The following is a 20,692-nucleotide window of genomic DNA, read 5'->3' on the forward strand; positions in this document are numbered from 1 at the left end:
GTAGTTCCTCCCTATTCTTTTCCATCGCCTTGATTAGCGATGGGCCGTTCATCGCTGTGTCTGGCGTGGCAGGCGTACCGCTGCCCTTGTCACCCACACTAGCACTTCGGGTTGCATCCTTCTCCACCCTTGGTGGAAAACGCTGGATGCCTCCCCTCGCGAACGGGTTTTCCACCGTATCTGCACTTGCTGTAAATTTGTTTAAGACTCATTTTGATTCTAAAGGGTCCCCCTTCAAACCGCTATCCAAACCCATTTGAAGTAGTCGCTTTAATGATCCCATGGCGATCTATGGAACAGGGAGAACCATGCGAGGGTTGGGGCATCGCCTTATGGGCAACTGCACCTCAGAGCCAGATCGGCGTAAATCAGGAAAAAACATCTGAACCTACTCCCGCCCGGTGGTCGCTGGTCAATAGATTTGGAATGCTGCGTCAACATATCGGCGTTAATTTAACAGTAAACCCATGGGAAAACTGTCAGAATAACGCTGACGGACGCGTTGACGCAGCATTCTGTTTGGCCCTTAAAACAACTCGTTATTCCTCTTATATTCTTCTCTAATATACTTTTACCCAGGTTGCTCTGATTGAAAAATCTACTATGTAAGGGAAAGGGGAAATAAGGAAAAGTAAGAGAAATTTGATTGTTTGTTGCTACCATAGCAAACGAAACTGAAAACAAGACTTGCGGCAAATCAAGTCTTGGGTCTCGTCCGGTTCAACCTAAATCATTACCATTTCGCTCTCTTTCACTTCCCGCAGACGGCACTACCCATCCAATAACGTCTCGTTCTGTGGTTTGGATCCGGACGAACATCGATGGAGCATTCCATCAACGACGGGAGACATCCCATCATCTAAGTATAAATTTTACGAATCAAACACACCAGAAAAAACAAGTCTAACTTTTGCTTCCTTTCCCACGCAGACGCATCTTTGCCTTCGTTGCAAAGCGGTCGCCAACGTCGGCCGACAATCAGTGCCATGTGTTCTGTGACCTGGAGGCAGCTCAGCCAGCCACGGCCATCGTTTCGTTCGCCAACAAGGTTGTTCTCGGCGGAACCAATCAACACCAGCAGCAGCAGCAGCAACAACAACAACAACACCAGCAGGTGGCCGCAACGCGAGCAATTTAATTTCAGATCTAATTCTAGCGTAACACACCGAAGCACACGCCAGTGCATGTGCGAATGGCAGCTGAATCGAGTCATTTTTTTATTTTGTTGCTAATATATTAAACAAAACGCAGCATGTCCTGTAGAATCCGGATAAACCGGATTAAAAAAAAACGAAAAAACAACATTTGGTACTACTTACAATTAAAGTAAATTAAACATAAACAAAGCTTAATAGCTGCATGAAAATACATACACACACAGAAGGGGGAAAAGCAACCTATAGAGATTGAACACCACGTGTAGCCTTTAGATTAGTCATGTTGAACTTTTTTTATGTTTTAAATCGGAAACAAACCAACGCACGCAAAACTTCACTTATTAATTCGAGAGCAACTGTGTATTAATATTTTATTTTAAAGAGCTTACAATCTACCATATTGTGTACCGTTAACGTCAGTGTAATTATTTAGCAATCGCAAGGGAATATTATTTAACATATGCAGAAGTAATATTTATATTTAAAAAAAACGAATAAATTAGCGCAGCTAATCTAGATCCGATCTGTAAAAGAAAATCCATCATAATATACTACTCATTACGATAAACTGTACTGAAAAGCACTCACTAACTTTCTCACTAGCTGTAGATAGTTACTTCTCCCCGCTAACTTCCCTTCCGTTCTATTTCCGACTTCTTTGTTTTCCAACGAACGACGGCACGCGCATCTATCTACCAGCAGTCGGCCTATATGTGTTCTAACTTCTAACAAGCAATTCACTTTCTTCTTTTTTGAGCAACAGCAAATGAAACGTCACCTTTTCGGTTCAACACTTTCCACCAACTTCCGGTTGATTTAATTTGAGCAGCTTCTCACGGAAGTAACCTCCGTTGAAATTCTGCTCGAATTAAATTGCCTCCAATTGCACCACACAAAAACACCCGCACCCGCAAGTCTTCCCTGGCTTTTTTCTGTGTATGAAAATCGCCTTTGGTGAAGCTGTCAATGTTTCGCAGAGTTTCCGTATTAAAAAATCTGCAAAAAAAGCTAGAAACCGCAGGCACTATACGACGGCTTAGCTCTAGACGTCGCAGAACAACGGAGCTCTCCTGATTTTTTCGCTTTGCAGACTGTTGTCAAAGAAGAAACAAGTGTAACGAAACCTATAATCAATGAACTACACTACGACTACCACGAACGAATAAATGATCCGCGGATTTCCCGGGCATTTATAAAGCAACACCGCACAGTTCTATAAAAGTATTACAGATAGTGTTTAGGAGAGACAAACCACACCACACACAAACATTGTACTAACTTTCAACAGGTTGAGTGAAAACAAAGTCAATAATGTGCCTATTTAAAGTATATAAAGTAAAGTAACAAATCAAGAGTTCAACCAATCGTTTTTGAAGGTTTCGAATTCGTACGACGTTTGTGAGTTCAGCAAGTTTTTTCTTCCTTGAAGTTTACCGTTGAAAGCATTCAGAAGCAAATGTAACAGAAAATTCGTAGCAAACAGAAAGCAAACAAACCAATCTCAGAAATTATATAATCAACTCATGGTTAACCGTTCACAGCCGTAGACTTTTCCTATCAAAACTATTCAAACCAAATTACATCCGAAAACACAATGCAACGGATTCGCTACCGTCACGTTTAAGTCCCGATTGAAATGCATCTCCAGCGAAAATCAATCAATGTTTGTAGTTGTTATGTACATAACGCTGAGAGGAAGAAAGTAAACAAAACAAAACAACAACAACAAACTGTTCAAACAACAAGTAATAAAGGTAATTTATTAAACTTCCATGAACGAATCGAATGAAAATTTTAATATCACATAATGGCCTTTATTTGTGAACTCACATATTTCAAACTTTTAACGCAAAATATTGAAAACAAAAGTTGTAAAACTTGGTTAGACTGTAACAGTGCACCGAAGATATCGAAACCATTTTTGCTAAGGATTGCGCACTTTTTATGATAAAATTTTTGGTTGCAATTAGCAATTGTACTGTACTTTCTTTATTTTTAAAATTTACATGACTTATCAGTCCTAATGAACTAAACTCCATAACAAAGCAGATCCTGTCTAGTGACACTTAAACCTAATCAAATTGTTGAAGTAGATCTTACGCTTCAGATTTGCCCAGAAATTCTTGATGGGACGCAGCTGGGGAACGTTGGGCTGGTTCGCCGGCTTCGATATTTGGCCGCTCCATCTCCTTCAACGATCGCTTCGAGTAGTGGACCGACGCCAGATCCGGCCAGAACACTGCGTCATCGCCCTTATGGTATTTCTTGAAAAACGACGCAACTTCACGGTTAAGGCCCAGACACAATGCATATGGATTTTACTACGTTGCGGAAATTTGTCAGAAAACCCATGTAAAAACTGTCAAATTGCCGCAACGTAGTAAAATCCGTATGCATTGTGTCTGGGCCTTTAGAGTTCGACTGATAGAGCTGTCAAATTTTTTCTGCTGACTCATGGGTTACTATGATTGATGCTGCATAAGTAGTTTCATCAGTGCAAGTGAAGGTAAACCCATGAAAAATCGGCAATTTTGGTCCATTTTTTAAATGTAAACGTTACGTTTGAAGGAATAGCGTCGTGGCAATCTTCTCCTTCTTCTTCTTCTTTAGCAGCCGAGAGCCGGGGTGGTTCTTGCCGTATCAAAAATTTCTCTCCATTGTACTCGGTCCTGGGCTACTCGTCCCCAATTGGTTGCCTATCTCGACACACGCATGTTGGCTTCAACCCGGTCGAGCCATGTAACACGTTCGGCATCGTTGGCATCGGTCGTTCTTCATCGTTGCGATGTGCCCGCCATCGTAGTCTCCCAATTTTCACCAGGTGTACGATGGGAATCCCTCCAGGCAGTGCCTGTAGCTCATGATTCATATGCCTCCGCCACTCTCCGCTTTCCGTTTGTACTCCGCCAAAAATAATCCGCAACACCTTTCGTTCAAATACGGCTAGTGCACGTATGTCCTCCGTAAGCAAAGTTACTGTCCGTAGTCCGTAGAGGACAACCGGTCTGATTAACGTTTTATACATCATCAGCTTTGTGCGGCGGCGTATGCTCCCATATCGAAGCATCTTGCGGAGGGAAAAGTAGGCTCGATTTCCAGCTGGAATACGTCGCTGGATCTCCTTACTCGCATTATTGTCGGCGGTGACCAGAGATCCCAAATACAGTAGACTCTCGGAAAAGTTAACTCTCTGAAAAGTTAATTGTTCAGAAAAGTTAAGCGAATATCAGCTCCCATGCAACGCTCTAAAAAGTTAATTTTTGCCTTAACTTTTCTGAGAGTTCGAATTTATTGGTTGTCCAAACGTTCGTCCACACACGTGTGTTTTCATTCTATCTTTATTTCGCATTTTTCGGTTTATTTCGGTTTGTTTCAAAGTTTCATACAGAGTCGCATCATAACTGCGATTAAATTAAATTCTTGTACCGGACAGTTGCAACAATAGCTCAATACGGGCACATAGTTACTTCAGGATTATTGATAACATACTGGAAAAGCGCCAGCTCAGATTGAATTTTAAATGCAAATTTTAAACTTACTTAAAGGAACTAAGTATTATTTCATAAAGATCTTGCTACATTTTTCTTTCCATTACAATAAAAATGTGTACCTTATGTCCCGAAATGCATTTTTCGCTTTGGTATTTATCATTTTCACTGATTTTTAGGACTACTCGGAAAAGTTAATTTTTCGGAAAAGTTAATCGACCCATTCCCCAATCGATTAACTTTTCCGAGAGTCTACTGTATACAAACTCATCAACCACTTTCAGTTCATCGCCGTCAATAGTCATTGTCCGTGTGAGGCTGACGTTGCTTTCTCTGGAGCCTCTTCCTACCATATATTTGGTTTTCGACGCATTAATTTGTACGCCTATCCTCCTAGCCTCCGTTTTTAGTCTGGCGTAGATTAGCTCCGCTATCCCAAGGTTTCTAGTAATGATTTCGAGATCTGCGAAGGCTAGTTTAGTGTTTGGTACAACTCCTGAAGATCGTTCCCCTCGTACATACAGGACAGTCCATCCCCTAGTCACAACCCTCTGCGCCGGAAGAACTCGAGCGTGTCGCCGAAACACGCACGTAGCACAACACTCGCTCCAGAGTAGCTTTGATCAGCCGCGTCAGTTTGTCCGGAAAACCATACTCGTTCATTATCTGTCATAGCTGTTCGCGTTCAACGGTATCTTATGCTGCCCTGAAATCCACGAAAATACGATGCGTGGGCACGTTGTACTCTCGACATTTCTGGAGGATTTGTCGGAGAGTGAAAATTTGATCCGTAGTAGCACGAGCCCCCATAAAGCCCGCCTGACTAACGTGATGCCGCGGTAATTACCGCAATCTAGCCGGTCGACCTTTTTGTAGATCGGATTACACCTTCCCACCACTCCTCCGGTAGTTTCTTTTCTACCCAAATCCTTGAAATCAGCCAATAAAGTGCCGCTGCTAGCGGTTCTTGGCCATTTTTGTATAGCTCTACCGGGAGTCGGTCCTTCCCGGCGGCTCTATTATTCTTCAGCTGACGAATTTCTCGCCGGATATCTTAGAGATCGGGAGCCGGCACGCTGTTGTCGTTTGTAGGCACTCCGAGGTTAACTTCCATTGCGTCTCCTGCTGCTATATCGCCGTTGAGACGCTCATCGAAATACTGCTTCCGCCTGTTGACCACCTCGCGCTCGTTTGTGATTAGATCCCCTTCCTCATTTTCGAGAGTCGAAGCATCTAACTCCACAGAGGAAGGCAGAGGTTCATGCAGTACGCGTGCGTAGTTTTCGGCACAACTGGACGTTCAGAAATATTTGCATGATTTTCATTGTTTCCTTTCCTCTTTTATTTAAATGTAGAGTGCAAAGTGTTGAGAAAACATTGATTAAATTAGGCCCCGCTGCTTTGGAATGTGTCGTACATGTGCCAAACGACTCGGCTTTACTTGCACGCCGATTGTTTACGAAAGATTCGATCAAATGGGCACTTAGCTCTTTTGGACAAATGAAATCTTCAGATCCGGATGGAATTCTACTATTTTTCTTACAGAAAGAAAATGGACAGCGTTCAGATTCAGACCATTAAGTTTGGCATCAACGTTTTTAAAGAAGGCTCCGTTGCATGGAAATCAACATGCATACCAACACGGTAAATCTACGGAAACTGCACTGCACTACGTTGTGACGTTAATTGAGAAATCGTTCAAATATCAAGAGATAGCACTTTGTGTCTTCCTTGATATTGGTGGCGCTTTCGATAACGCGTTCTTTGTTTCGATTTTTACGGCTCTCTTTCAAAACAGAATCGACTGCGAGCTACGGTTTAAACCATGCTTTCAAGCAGAGAAATCACAGCATCGTTGGGAGATACTTCGGTCACGATTCCGGTGATGAAAGCAAGTCCACAAGGAATTCTCTCACCCTTGCTTTGGTCACTGGTGGACTTAGACTTACACGATGAGATGTTTACTAGAGGGGCTTAATATAAACACCACCAAAACAGTCGACCGTTCACTAGGCGAAGAACACATACTGTTACTTCCCCTATACTGATTGGTTTCAGACTGAGATTCAGCAATGAAATCAAACTCCTGAAAATAATTCTGCATAAAAACCTGAAATTACAGCGTTATACAGCGTTTAAAATACAGGGTTGTAGACTGAACAGCTAAATAGTGAGCTACGCACAATCAGGGGACTCCTAACTGGGCACAGTTCCGCTCTTCATCATTTAGAGAATATCGCATGATACAGACACCCGCCCGCGAATATCAATCAGGAAATATTGGCCGAAGAGCGGTTTGGAGAAATCTATATGGATTCGCTCCCACGGGCCTGCAGTGGAACCTTCGGTCTGCGGTATCTTGGAATAGGTGGCACAGTTGTTACACTTCTTGACGAATTCTTCGATGGCTTAGTCGATTTTCGATCAGAAAACGTTACTGCCAGTGACAGCTTTTATTCTCTCGATTCCGGGATGACCTCGATGAAGTTACTTCATTTCGGCCAAACTCACAAGCCCAAAGCTTGTGTCCGTAGTGATGTTTCCTTGTCAGTGTGGTGAAAGCCGATCTAGACCAAGCAAGCGATAGCGATCGGAAAACAGAGGTTCAGGTTGCGCCGCAACAAACTACGCAGAGCCAATCGTATAAACCAACTGTCGCACTCGTTCAATTCGAAAAAGATTTCAGTAAAGTTGGGGCGAAGTTCAAATTAGGTGCGCATCTTCGAGAAGTGGACGAGCCAAAACACAATACAGTGCTTTTAGGCAATGAGGATCTTTGAAATGTCGTCCAATTTTTGATATTAATCTCAGCTGATGTATCGCTTTTGGGATAATCGTTGTTAGATGATAATCGAGCTAGTTTCTAATCGAGAATTATACTACCAAGATCATTCAACCAAGATATTCAACCCTTCTTAATAGCTGGTCGTCAACTAAAGACGATTTGATTCGCTGGAATCTCACAATCTCGCGACTCTAATAGACAAATTATTCACCATTTCATCAACATATCTAAAAGACATAGAAGAGAACGATGATAGAAAATCGTTAGTCTATACCAGTCTGCCCAGTCCCTTTCATGGGTAGAAACAATGTCGTTAAAGAATGAAGTGAACAAAAGACGATACCAAGTTTCACTTGCAAGACCCTTTGCACAAATACGAGCAATGTATTAGAAATTATACTAAGTACGTATGGCGGTAGCCACCAACACCCTCAAGGGCAAGTAGAATTACTACAGAATCGAATTTATCTACCCAGCAACTTTCATGTCAATGCTGTTCGTGAAGGACCAAAAGGGGTTGGGTGGATCTATAAGCAATGTCGCTTACATGATTCCACAAGAATATAAGACACTAGATTGTCTAGATACATAACTCCGCCGTGCAAACTTATCTTGCGCGATGATTTGTGTGCTAGAAGGGCGCGTCAAAATCCTCTTCGGCCTTATATGACTTGGGCTGGTTACCACATCCCTCATCCAGTCGTCGATTCATTCGAGATGTTATATGACAATGTAATAAAATATGTGTTATATGAATATATATTATATGAAGATATATGGGCAAAAATAGAACAATCTCACCAGCAATCCTTCGAATGGAATAGAGTTGCATCATTTGAGTCTCCATGAGTGCTCCCATTATTAATTTAATTTTTTCTTCTGGTATCCATGAGCATTAATTAAACTTTTTTCGGTCAGAGATTTCACTGTACAGTAGAAGGTGCTTCATGAGCTAAAATTAAACAAATAATTTAAATCACCTATTTTAAGCTTACCTACTAACAAGGTCGTGTGACTCAGCTATCACTCAAACTCGCAGCCTCGAGATCAGGCTTCCGGGAACCACCCAGTATCGCACCTCCTAGCTTAATAGAGTATTACCGGGTACAGCCACGTGGAGGCGCTAGGTATGGCTTGGGATGGCTGGAGCTATGTTGGGCGCTTCCTCATTTGCCTTCCCCGTTTCATACCCAGCAATGTATTAGAAACTATACTACGCGCTCAAAATAATAGACAAAGCAGGTAAAATTCCCCTGCACCTACAAAAAAATAGACAGCCTAAGGCATAGTCGGAAAACTGAGATCCTTCAAACCGTTAGAGTTATAGCTAGTGCTATTAGAACTACTGATACTCGGCCTAGACGCGTTTGATCGAATAATCTATAACTTTCCAAGAAGTGGTGTTCATTCTGGGATAAAATTTTCTAGAGAATCGTAGATTCTGGGAAGTGGCTTTCTAGGGAATGGTATATTTCGGGAAATAGATTATTCAGGGTTATGGATTTCTCGGGAATGGTTTTCAGGGAAATGCATCAATTATCATTCCAAATCCGATGATACTCATATTTCATATTCAGTTTTAGAGATGCAGTAATGGTTATCTAATACAATAATATCGTGACTTACTATTGAAGTTGATTTTCATATTGATGATAAACATCAGCTACGTTGGGACCGAGCTGATATTTAATTTAAGTATCAACCGGTAATTTTAGGCATTGGCTATGCGTCCACTATTGTTCAAAAAATGATTGTTCTTTCCGAAATAACAATTTTCATGTCGTCTATCTTTGTTGACAGTTTTATTTTTCTCTCGGGCTATCTTTAGTGTAAATTCAGATACTTTTTTTACAAGCCACTGCCCCCGAGCACGGCAATGCCACCCCTTGGTTCGGCAGATGCAACTAACAACTGTAATGTGTTTTCATTATCACGTTCAATAATGCGTATTGCAATTTCTTGCAACAGACTCTTGCAGCAATCGGTAGAGCAATTTGCTGGCTTATCAGGTGGATCTACTTACAGTCATTGTATCAAGAATAGAGTTTTTAAAAAGTCGGCATCTTTTTACAAGAACTAATTGCTAGTACTGCGAATGTACTTTTGCTTCATCATATCTTAAACGGTAGGAAGGTAAAAAAAAATGTTGCAAAACTTCTAAAATGGCATTTCTACATGAGTAGACAATCTTAACGTTGTCACTCTTACCGTCGTCGGTCCCGCTCTCGTTCAGCATGCTTCGATGATCGATGCCGATCGCTGGTACTGTGTCGATTGCTGCTGCTGCTGCTATACTTGTCCCGTTTGTCGCCATTGCCATGACTGCTTCTATGATCCTTTCGATATTCATCCCGATCATATCCACTCTTGTCTCGATTACGATCCCGGTTATGGTCCCGACCACGGTCCCGATCTCGCTCGCGTTCCCTGTCACCAGCCTTGGATGGCCGGTCCCGATCGCTGCCGTTCATGTAGCGACTATCGCGCTCGTCTCGTCGCCTATCGTACTTCTTCTCGCTGAAAACAACAAAAAAAAAGCATTAATGTAAACATTGAATGTTAAGATTCAGACAGCAAAGAACTGACCTCTTCTTATACTTTGGCGGTGATTCGGGTGTTGCCGAACGAGAGTGACTGTAGCGCTTAGCCTTCCGTTTGCCGCCAGCCTTAGAGGGTGTCCGGGAACGATTGCGGGTCTTTTTCGATTTGCGCGATCCACCTTTGTCGTTGTAGTGTGACGGTGAATGTGCGGCCGCCGAGGAACGCGAGCGTGACCGCGAACGGGAAACTGGCGTTCGCGAGCGTGACCTTGTTTTGGAGTGCGATGATCTTGAAGGTGAGTGAGATCTGGAGCGAGACGGAGTTCGCGATCGTGATCTGGAACGGGACCGTGGTGACCGGGAACCAGATTTGGAGTGTGATTTTTTGGTATCTTTCTCGTTATTATTGTTTCCATTGTTGTCGGTATTGCTCGTCACCGGAAGAGCTCGGGAGATGAAACCGCCCCATGCATTGTGCGATCCATTGTTACGGTCTACGGTTACCACTGCCGGCGGAGTATTCGTTTCGGACCGATCTTTCTTCTTTTGCTCTTGGTATTTCTTCTTGAGACTATCAACTGCCTCTTCCAGTGCTTCGGCATTCGGTTTGGCGCGTTTGTATAAGGCCATTATCCGATAACAAACATCTAGCATGTCTTCTTCGCTGACGCGGAATATCAGATACCAGGCCGGATTGCTAGGTAAAGGAATGTTCTGTTTGCGGGCTGTTAGGTAGATGCACGCACATGCGATTGTCTCCGGTTGATAGCGCACAAATACATCGGTTCGGAAGGAATCGTTCATGAAATTCCACGCCATCTGCATCATGTGATGCTTCTCCAGCTCCAGGTACTTCAGATACATCACAATTATCTTGTGTGGATGTTTGACATGAACGCAGAAGCCCAACTCTTTCAGCACCCGTCGTTCGGCCTTGATTACTTGCGATTTCAGATTGATGTAATGCTGATCCAAAATCATCGGCACCAGGGGTCTAGCGACACGAGTTCGCAAATAGGGAAAAAGAGAAAAAAAGAAAACCATCATATAGGCTTACGCTGCTCTCTAGCTCTTGCCGGTGTGTTCTGTCCCCCTGAACATTCGCACGCTTCTGCCACAATCTTCTCCGCGTGAATGCGCATTTATGAGTGTGCTGTTTAGGGCCCCCCGTTTGCGATGCTCGAAACATGCGAAGATCCTTGTGTCCAGTCGCAGTTGAACAACGAGTAATCTTAGCCATTATTTTAAATGTATTTGTGCAAAACTCTTATCCTAAATCGAACCGCTGGAATGAAATGGGTTAGCACATGACACAGTTTTTATCTTACCAACCGACGCGGAAGATGTTACCGGAAACGTGGCAAGTGTGGAGGAAGGATTGCTTCTGTGTGTTGTGCCTGCAGAGAAAAAAAACTTACGATATAGATCATGTGTAATGGCGTACCAGTTGGAAGAAATGAGTTTTGTTTTGAAAATTACATTGAAAAACTTCCGTTTAATAAGCCTTTTTCTACTTTTAATAAAAACACAAATTGTGACTCATCTTGCGCAGTTCAGATTGCTTTCAGATTATCGGGCTGGTTTTCGCTTTCGGGAAGGACAGGTTGTAAAAACGGCACTACTTCGAGTTTATGATGACATCGCAGTGGTAGCGGACAGAGGTATGAAATAGGGAAGGCCAAATTTGCCAAATTTGGCAAATGAGGAAGCGTCTAACACAGCTCCAGTCATCCCAAGCCTCTACCTAGCGCCTCCACGTGGCCCAACCCGGTAATGCTCTATTGAGTAGCCAAGTTAAGAGGTGCGATGATGGGTGGTTGCCGGCTGCCTGATCTCAAACTGCGGGTTTGGATGACGGCTGAGCCACTCGACCTTGTTAGTAGATAAGCTTAACATAAGTTATTTTAATTATTTGTTTCGTTTTAGCTCACGAAGCAAGCACCTTCTTCTGTACAGTGAAAACACGGACCGAAGAAAGTTTAAATAAAATGGATATCAGAAGAAAAATTAAATTATGCTTAAAAAAGGTTGTTTAACGTATTTCAGCAATTGAAGTGCAAAAAAGAAAATACTATAAGCAGTACTCGAAAAAAATGACAACATACAACGCATTCAGCGCGCACTGTTTTACCTCTGGTTGTATTCTTTTATCTGTCAGCCCATGGACATGATTACTGAAATGCTGAGTGTTTGCCTTTCTCAGTTTTCTACCCTTCAAAACAATTCATTCATAAACTTACTAAATTTTTGCACTTGACTGATATTTTAGATCGCAAAGGTTAGGATAGGTAATGAATTAACCTTCAATCATGTTACGCGGGATTTGAAAATTGAAGTTGTGTACCAGCCTTAATTTCGATCGACACTGTTCTGCCGTATGATTCAACCTGCGTAATATAAGCACCATTGTAATCCCTTTCAAAAGACTCATGTAAAAATCCATTCAAGTTTCCGTAGCCAGGCACATGTCTTTTGCAACCCATAGTCGTGAAAACGAACATAAAATGTAATGAAACGAAAACCCATCAACATCAACATCAAAAAGCCTTGTGGCCCAAATGGTAATTTAACCTAAAAGCTAGGCGCTTTTGATAAAAAACGATTTTTTAGCACGTTACGGCTGATGTAATATTCGAAGCTGGAGTAAAAACGGTTAAAGTGGCGTAGGAGATCGGTAATCGTGCTGAAGCTGCTAGTTAGTCCGTTGATTAGGCACGTGTAGAAAGTGGCTATTGCGCAATGTACGACTCCGGACGTGAATATAAAGGTTTTCCAATATATACGGGCAATCTACTCGCCAATAAGCCGGAGACAATTGTTGCTCTATTTATATCGCGACAAACACTAAGGAGGTCTAGGTCGATGAGCCTACAGCGTTGTACGTAGCTTGGCAGTTGGAAAGGGTTATTCCACGGAAGTCTCCGAAGAGCAAAACGAATGAATCTCCGCTGCACTGACTCGATTCGGCTAACTCCATTTTGATAGTGGGGACTCCAAACTGGAGCACAGTATTGAAGATTGGAGCGGACTAATGCACAATAAAGAGCTTTCAAGCAGTAAACATCGTTGAAGTTCTTGCCGATACGCATAATGAAGCCAAGGTTCCTGCAGGCTTTGTCCACGATGAACGCGATGTGCTGTTTGAATGTAAATTTACAGTCGAGCGTTATGCCCAGATCCTTGACGCAGTTTTCGCGACGTAATGGCGTATTTGACAGCCTGTAGTCAGAAGCAAACGGGCTCAGTTTCTAGAGAAAGTGATGATTTCACACTTGTTGGGGTTAAGCAGCATGCGGTTGTCGACACACCATTTGGCAAAGGTCGATAGTTTCTCCTGGAGGCCAGCGGCGACGGATAAATTTTCGACTTTTGAATATAACTCAAGGCCGTCAGCAAACAAGAGTCGCGGTCCTTTAAGCAGAGTCAAGAGATTGGTAGTTGTGGAGCGCTTGAGCATAAATTCATGCTGGTTATCAGATATGTACTATTTGAAAAATGCAAATACTGGTTCAAACAGGGCGAGCTCAAACAGTTTCGAAATTGAGTTTAGAGCAGAGATTCCTCGATAGGTATATTTTTACGTACTCGATAGTACGTTTTTCCTATTTCCCTTTTTATGCACAGGGAACATGTAAGCCGATTTCCATGCTGAGGGAGACACCTGAGTTAACGGATAAGCTGAAAACTGGCTCATTGGAGCAGCGATAACGTGGATGCATTTTTTCAGGAACACAGGTGGTATACCGTCCGGTCCAACGGATCGAGAAAGTTTCAACTTCGCGGCGGCCGATGTAACCATCACTTCATCGATGGTGAGGTTGTTCAATGAATGACCCAGGAAAGGAACACATTTGGTCGCTGTGGATATCTCTGCAATCGTCAAACTTTCATCAGTAAATACACTGGAGAATTTCATCGAGAACAGTTCACAAATTTGCTCAGAGTTGCTCGCCGTTTTATCACCCAGGAACCGAGGATAGACCGTCATCTTTCCGTTGCTCGCTGTGCTCGTTTCAATCTTCGCTCGACATTTCTCAGGTAGCTTCGAAAACAAGCATACTATTCTGCAGCGAACTAAACTTTTGGGGAACCCCCATTTGGGAAACCCTATGATATATGATGAAATTTTCTGAGCTAAAAGTGAAATAATTGTCGAACAATGTGCTAATATGTGCATGTGTGTTGTGTGTCACATGCACGCATATGATACCATCGACCGGAAAGAGCTATGGAAAATCATGGACGAGAACAGATTCCCCAGGAAGCTCATCAAACTGATTAAATCTACGATGGATGGTACACAGTGATGTGTTCGGATTTCGGGTGGATTGTCAAGTTCATTCGAATCACACAGAGGGTTCCGTCAAAGTGATGGTCTTTCATGCCTGCTGTTCAACATAGCGCTACAAGGTGTTATGAACCGAGCGGATATCAACACGCGGGGCACGATATTCAACAAATCTAGTCAATTCGTCTGCTTTGCCGATGACATGGATATTATCGGCAGAACATCTGTGGCGGTGGCTGAACAGTACACCAGACTAAACCGCGAAGCAGAAAAAATTGGGTTAAAGGTAAATACGTCTAAAACAAAGTACATGCTGGCCAGCGGAACCGAGGCCGACCGACACCGTTTGGGCAGTATTATATTGATCGACGGCGATGAGTTTGAGGCAGTCGATGAATTTGTCTACCTTGGCTCGCTGGTAACAGCGGACAATGATACCAGCCGTGAGATTCGGAGGCGGAGAATGAACCATGAACTCGCACAGCTTTATGGCGAACCCAGTATCCAGAAGGTGGCTAAAGCTGAACGGATACGATGTGCAGGGCATCTTGCAAGAATGCCGGACAACTACCCTGCAAAGATGGTGTTCGCCTCAAATCCGGTAGGAACAAGACGACCAGGAGCGCAGCGAGCAAGATGGTTAGACCAGGTGGAGCGAGATGTGGCGGAGAGTACTCGGTGTCCGAGGAATTGGAGAGCGGTAGCCCTCAACCGAGTTACATCGAGAAACTTTGTTCAACAGGCTTTGTCTTCGGACGGCAAGCCACCTAAGTAAGTGATTCAAATTTTGGACGCAAACAGTGAACGCAAAAAGAAATCACGTCAGATGAATAGACGTGTGAAAAGATTCTCGAGTATCTAAAATTTCCACTTACCATAAGCGAATGGCCACCCAGCAGTCTATATATATTCGATCACGTGAGTGTAATCGATCTGCAAAATGAATCAGATTAGTATTTGAAAGCTTCCGTTGTAACGCAGTTTGATACACATAATTACTTATCGTTTAGCTCGATGATCGTTGAAAGCACCATTCGGGCCAGAACAGGCGTCTGGTATTACTCACCACCGCTGGGACAGTTGCAAATATCATTTTATTTTTCCTGATATCGTCACCAACGTCACCTTTGCAAAGTATTGATAATATTACTATCACATCATCAAAATCACTCGAACGATAGTATTCACTGACCTTTTTAAACAAACTCAGGATAAATCATTACTGTAACGAAGTGATGAATATCGAAAAAATAAAGTTCGGTGATATTTGCAAACTGTCCTCACGGTTTTTTTTTTTCAAGCCAAGAACGAAGACCTCGATTTGCGGCAACTGTATCACAACCGGATTTCGGTAACTGTCTTCCCTAACACACATGCACATTCTTTGTTACATTTCTTTCTAAGATAACTAACAATAACGAGTTTTGCACAATACATTTCTGTACGAGGGTTTGGCTCTAGTTTTGTTTTGAGTAAGATTGCGTCTTACCTACAAAACTATAATTGAAATAGATTAATAAAGCGTGCTCGTCCAGGGGGAACTATAGGTAATAAAGAGCGATAAACGGCCCCATCAAGGGTCGGATACTTACTTCTGTCCACGGACTTGTTTGATATGATGAAACACATTTATAACATCGCGGATGCGTCGAGGTGCCTCCTCGATTTTTGATGCCAGACAAACGCAGCACATTGCGGTCGCTTCCATACTGTGACGTACGAAGGACTTCGAATAGAAGAACCGTTGAAATAGTACCTGACCGGTTGCCATTGCCACCTGTAGTTTATTTGGATGTACAGCCGCCGTTGAATTAAAATAAAGTAGTAAAAGAAGGAAACGGGGAGCAAAAAATACGGTTATTCTATGTTATATGCATCCGGGAAACGTTTGTAGCTGATAAAATCCGTTTTACGGTAATTCAATTAAAATAATTTTGACAAAATGGTTAAGCTTCTTACGTCAGGTGTTTGATACCCGTTTTGAATTGTTTGTAACATTTAGTTGTTACTTACAGAAATTCCCTTGCCTGTGGCAATACCATCATTACTATCATATTTACGGAATTCCTGTCAACACCGTTTTTACGATAAATTTACTTTCGTTCGATCAAAAGGTCAAAGTGATTCATGAATTCGATTGATGCCTTAACGGCATACTCAGTCACGCACCTACACATTTACACGCAGTAATCCAAAATGGCGACAGCCTTTGTATAAAAAAAACGTCTACAAACGATTCTCACCTGGGGTAGTTTCAAAAGTATTCCAGCTGTTTGAATCAATTCACAGCCCAATATTCGCAGGTCGATTTCGGTCTCCCGATCCAAACCATCAGCTTGGGAAGGCGTCAGCTCGAATTTGGATTCCGGGAGCAGGCAATTTTCCAACGTTAGAACAATCTTCCCGTACAAGCGCTGCTGCGAACTGGCACTGGATGTCGTCTGCTTTATAGTCGACATTTCCACGAGGTTACTGGTGACTGCGGTCGTGGAAACCGTTTTAACTGTACTCATTTCCGTTTAGTGCCCTTCGTACTGGCTTAATGGAAAATAATTATCGCGGATTGTGAAGAATGCAAGCGACAAATTGCGAAATTTCGCACTTGAAAAAACTCCACCACCAAATCTTTCACGCACCTTTCGCACTCTCTCGCTAGAAAAATGACTGATGATGGAATGACAGGACAGAATGAGCTCCCCATAAAAAAATTGACAGCTGGCATTTTACGAAACTATACCGATTACCGACCAGAGATGCCAGAAATGAAGACATGTCTTCAACTTGAAGACATTTTTGAGGATTTGAGACAGAGAGAAGATTAGAAGGCTTATTTATATCACGTTAAATTATAAAAATCCCTGTGCTCAAGTGGTAAAATACCAGCTTGTTTGTGAAATTAACAGAAACCAGGCAATTGCAAGCAAGATAAGGATAACCAAAGAGAACATTTATTTTCATGCAGTGCTGGAGCAACATGGTTCGCTAGGACTGACAGATGCTCGAATTTCTAGAACTTTGACTTGAACCGATATAAAATAAGCATATGGATTTTTCAAAGTAGAAAAACATTCCAATAATTGAGCTTGCTGACGTTTGCCGCACACACACATCGACGCGCGGTTTATTGTTGCTGTTGTTAGATTTTACATAGATCATTTTGCGATGACGTCATTTTGCCGTCAAATGACACCACTTGGTGGTTTGTTTACATGTTTTTTGTCACATCCAGCAGTTTCGATTTGAAATTTCGTGAAGGATTACTGCATCAGTTTCTGTAAAATGCATGTAAGGCATTTCTCTTAAATAGAAACTATAAATTTCTATCATTATCTGCCGGACAAAGATAGAAAACTCAATTCAAAATTTAACACCATGTAAACAAACCACCAAGTGCTGTCAAAAAAGTGTGGTTAGGAGCTCCCGTGAAATGATCTATTGATTTTACACGTTTGTTTTTGCTTTCCGCCTGACGTTTGAGTGAAAAACGATAAGTTCTTGTAGCCTTTTACACTAGGCATAGCAAGCTCTATATGCAAAAACCGATTTACGATCAGCGCTGTGTTCAAATTTATGCTCTTTGAATTCACTATTTTAAAAGTGTGTTTAAAATACCTTGCAAAACAGCAAATTTCTTACAAAACCTAATAAAAATTTAGTAAAGTTTTCAATCGACGACTAGTTAAAAATTAAATTTACTGAAAACTTTTTATGAAATTTACCGCATCTGACGTTTGTTTTCGTTTTTCTCACCATCGCAACAGGTAGCGACACGGCAGCAGTTTTTACTCAAATTCGTCAATAGGGTGAGTTAAATCTATAGATAGAATTAACGGAATTAATAAAAGGGCGAATGTCGCAAATGTAAACAAACCGGGCGAGAGTTACTTTTTGCTGGACCAGCACAGGAAAATCAACCCTCACTCAGTTTTTTTACGCTTGCGACATTCGCCCTTTCGTTAATTCTATCTTCAAATATTTTGACATCAGTGTATCTGATTTGTTTACCACAGTTTAATGCCCATTCTGTTATTATCAACGGGATGGCACGCTACACTGAGAAAACTTTTCGTATAGTTTCTATGTGTCCCACACATAGATTTTTGCAATGTGCCTAGTCAATGAACTTTATATGCCACACAGTTAAAATTTATGGGTACGCGAAACTTTTGCACATACTATTCATATGCGTATATTTTTTATGTGTATAATTGCACATACTATTCATATCCGTATAATTTCTATGTGTATTTCTTGGCGGATTATGTTTATATGCGGCACATGATAATCATCTAGAATTTCATATGGAAATTTACCATTAGTTATGTGCAGAATATTTTGAGTGTAGGATTACAGCATAACGAACATCTATTTTCATTCCGCTTACACCGAAACTGTATATTTATATTGCCGTATTTTCATTTATTCTACAGAAAAATACTATACAATCTATAATACATTACAAAATCGCAAAAATATTCAATAAATTGCATTAAACTGCTTAAATTTACTTAAACTGCCATCATTAGGTACAGCCAATATTAAGGTTCGTTACCCGAATTAACATTGCTTTAGGGTAAACAGGCTATTTTTCGGGTGCCAGTGCCAGTGATGTCGGTTACGCACCAAATATATGGGAGATGACAACCTTGCCATCCCGTTGGTTATTATAGCAAAAATTCAGCGTGTACAATATTAACACGTTGCATATTTGACAGTTTTTCTTGTTTTCCTTGCATCATTTACGTTTCTGGCTGCGTGCGTTAGTAATCCTTTTTGTAAAATCCGTGAAGTCGAGACAGGAGAGACCGGTCCTTTTGTTCAACATAATTATCATTTTATATAGTGTAGTATAGATCATTTTCCAAAAATGCAGGACCTTACGGAACGTATCCTTCTATACATTGAAAAACACGGTGACGTCGACACCCTGGATTTAGTCCCTGTCTTCGGTGAGGATCATCAAAAGATCATTGGTGGCGTAAAAAGTATCGAATCGACTGTTGCGGATTTGATCATCACAAAGCCTGCTACCAGAAAAACGTGGGAGCTAACCGATGAAGGTAAATTTATCCTGGGCAATGGCAGTCACGAGGCGGCAGTCTTCGGTGCCGTGCCGAATGCAGGAATTTCGCAGGCGGAATTGATGAAAAGCTCGCCGAACGCTAAGGTCGGCTTCAGCAAGGCTATGTCCAATGGTTGGATCTTGATGGATAAGTCGGGCGATGTGCCGTTAATCAAGCGAAAAGTAGCGACCATTGTTGATACGGTTAAAACTCATCTAGAAGCCGTTGCGAATGGTAAAGCCGACGATGTTCCTGATAATATTAAGAATGAATATAAAAAACGTAAAATTCTTATTGAATCGGTTACTAAAAGTTTTGTTCTATCAAAGGGACCAGAATTTTCGACAAGTCTCAAAAAACTGGAAACTGATCTTACGGTAGAAATGCTTGCATCAGGGATTTGGAAAGATTTGAAATTTAAGCCGTACAACTTCGATGCCTTGGGAGTTCCCCCAGAACGGGGACAATTACATCCGTTAATGAAAGTTCGATCTGAGTTTCGTCAAATATTTCTTGAAATGGGATTTTCCGAAATGCCAACGAACAATTTTGTTGAATCCAGTTTCTGGAATTTCGATGCCCTATATGTTCCACAGCAGCATCCGGCGCGTGATCAGCAAGACACTTTCTTTGTATCTCATCCGCAATTGAGTAATAAATTTCCTGTTTCTCTGTTGGATGCTGTAAAAGACTCGCATGAAAAAGGTACGGATGGATCAATTGGATACCGTTACAATTGGAAGCTAGAGGAGGCACAAAAGAACGTGCTTCGAACACACACCACCGGAAATAGTGCTCGAATGTTGTACAAGATAGCTCACCAAATTGGCGGCTTCAAGCCGATAAAATATTTCAGTATTGATAAGGTGTTCCGAAACGAGACATTAGACGCAACACATTTGGCTGAATTTCACCAGGTCGAAGGTGTGGTGGCCGACTATGGAATAACGCTGGGCGATTTGATCGGTACGTTCAATGCATTCTTTAACAAATTGGGCATTACAGAGCTGGAATATAAGCCAACCTTCAACCCATACACGGAACCATCAATGGAAATCTTTTGCTTCCATCCTGGGCTGCAGCGATGGATTGAGGTAGGAAATTCTGGGGTTTTCCGACCGGAAATGTTACGTCCGTTGGGCGTTCCTGTAGGAGTAAACGTTATTGCCTGGGGACTGTCATTGGAGCGGCCCACCATGATCAAGTACGGTTTGAACAACATCCGGGACCTGATTGGTCCAAAAGTGGACCTGAAAATGGTTCAAGACGGGCCGATTTGTCGGATGAATCGTTAATGATAGATGAGGATAAAATTCTTTGCTTAAAGCGTAGTGAATCGCCAAAAATAATACAGTGATAATAAAATACTTG

The 20,692-nt window shown here is 42.0% G+C and overlaps 3 protein-coding genes across 10 annotated transcripts in view; 2 read left to right on the forward strand and 1 right to left on the reverse strand.

Annotated features, from left to right (window-relative positions):
• The window catches only part of LOC128732797 (tensin-1), a 183,790-nt gene extending 180,864 nt beyond the window's left edge, over window positions 1–2,926 (forward strand). For all 8 annotated transcript variants that reach the window (XM_053826188.1, XM_053826182.1, XM_053826183.1 and 5 more), the window contains 2 exons: window positions 765–863; window positions 931–2,926. In XM_053826188.1, the coding sequence (XP_053682163.1) occupies window positions 765–863; window positions 931–1,138 (307 nt within the window). In that variant the 3' untranslated portion in view covers window positions 1,139–2,926. The remainder of the gene's footprint in view (window positions 1–764; window positions 864–930) is intronic.
• Window positions 2,927–9,220: 6,294 nt separating this feature from the next.
• Window positions 9,221–16,901, reverse strand: LOC128741500 (cyclin-L1). The gene is made up of 5 exons (XM_053837373.1): window positions 16,502–16,901; window positions 15,851–16,035; window positions 10,017–10,964; window positions 9,639–9,947; window positions 9,221–9,547 (listed from the first exon to the last, which is right to left on the reverse strand). The coding sequence occupies exons 1-5, from the start codon at window positions 16,769–16,771 to the stop codon at window positions 9,514–9,516; spliced, it is 1,746 nt and encodes a 581-aa protein (XP_053693348.1). The 5' UTR covers window positions 16,772–16,901; the 3' UTR covers window positions 9,221–9,513.
• A 2,091-nt stretch (window positions 16,902–18,992) lies between these two features.
• On the forward strand, window positions 18,993–20,689 carry LOC128741849 (phenylalanine--tRNA ligase alpha subunit). Its single transcript, XM_053837950.1, has one exon. The coding sequence runs from the start codon at window positions 19,126–19,128 to the stop codon at window positions 20,614–20,616; it is 1,491 nt and encodes a 496-aa protein (XP_053693925.1). The 5' UTR covers window positions 18,993–19,125; the 3' UTR covers window positions 20,617–20,689.
• The last annotated feature ends 3 nt before the right edge of the window (window positions 20,690–20,692 follow it).

Source organism: Sabethes cyaneus, chromosome 1 (assembly GCF_943734655.1).
Source record: "Sabethes cyaneus chromosome 1, idSabCyanKW18_F2, whole genome shotgun sequence".
Classification (NCBI taxonomy): Eukaryota; Metazoa; Arthropoda; class Insecta; order Diptera; family Culicidae; genus Sabethes; species Sabethes cyaneus.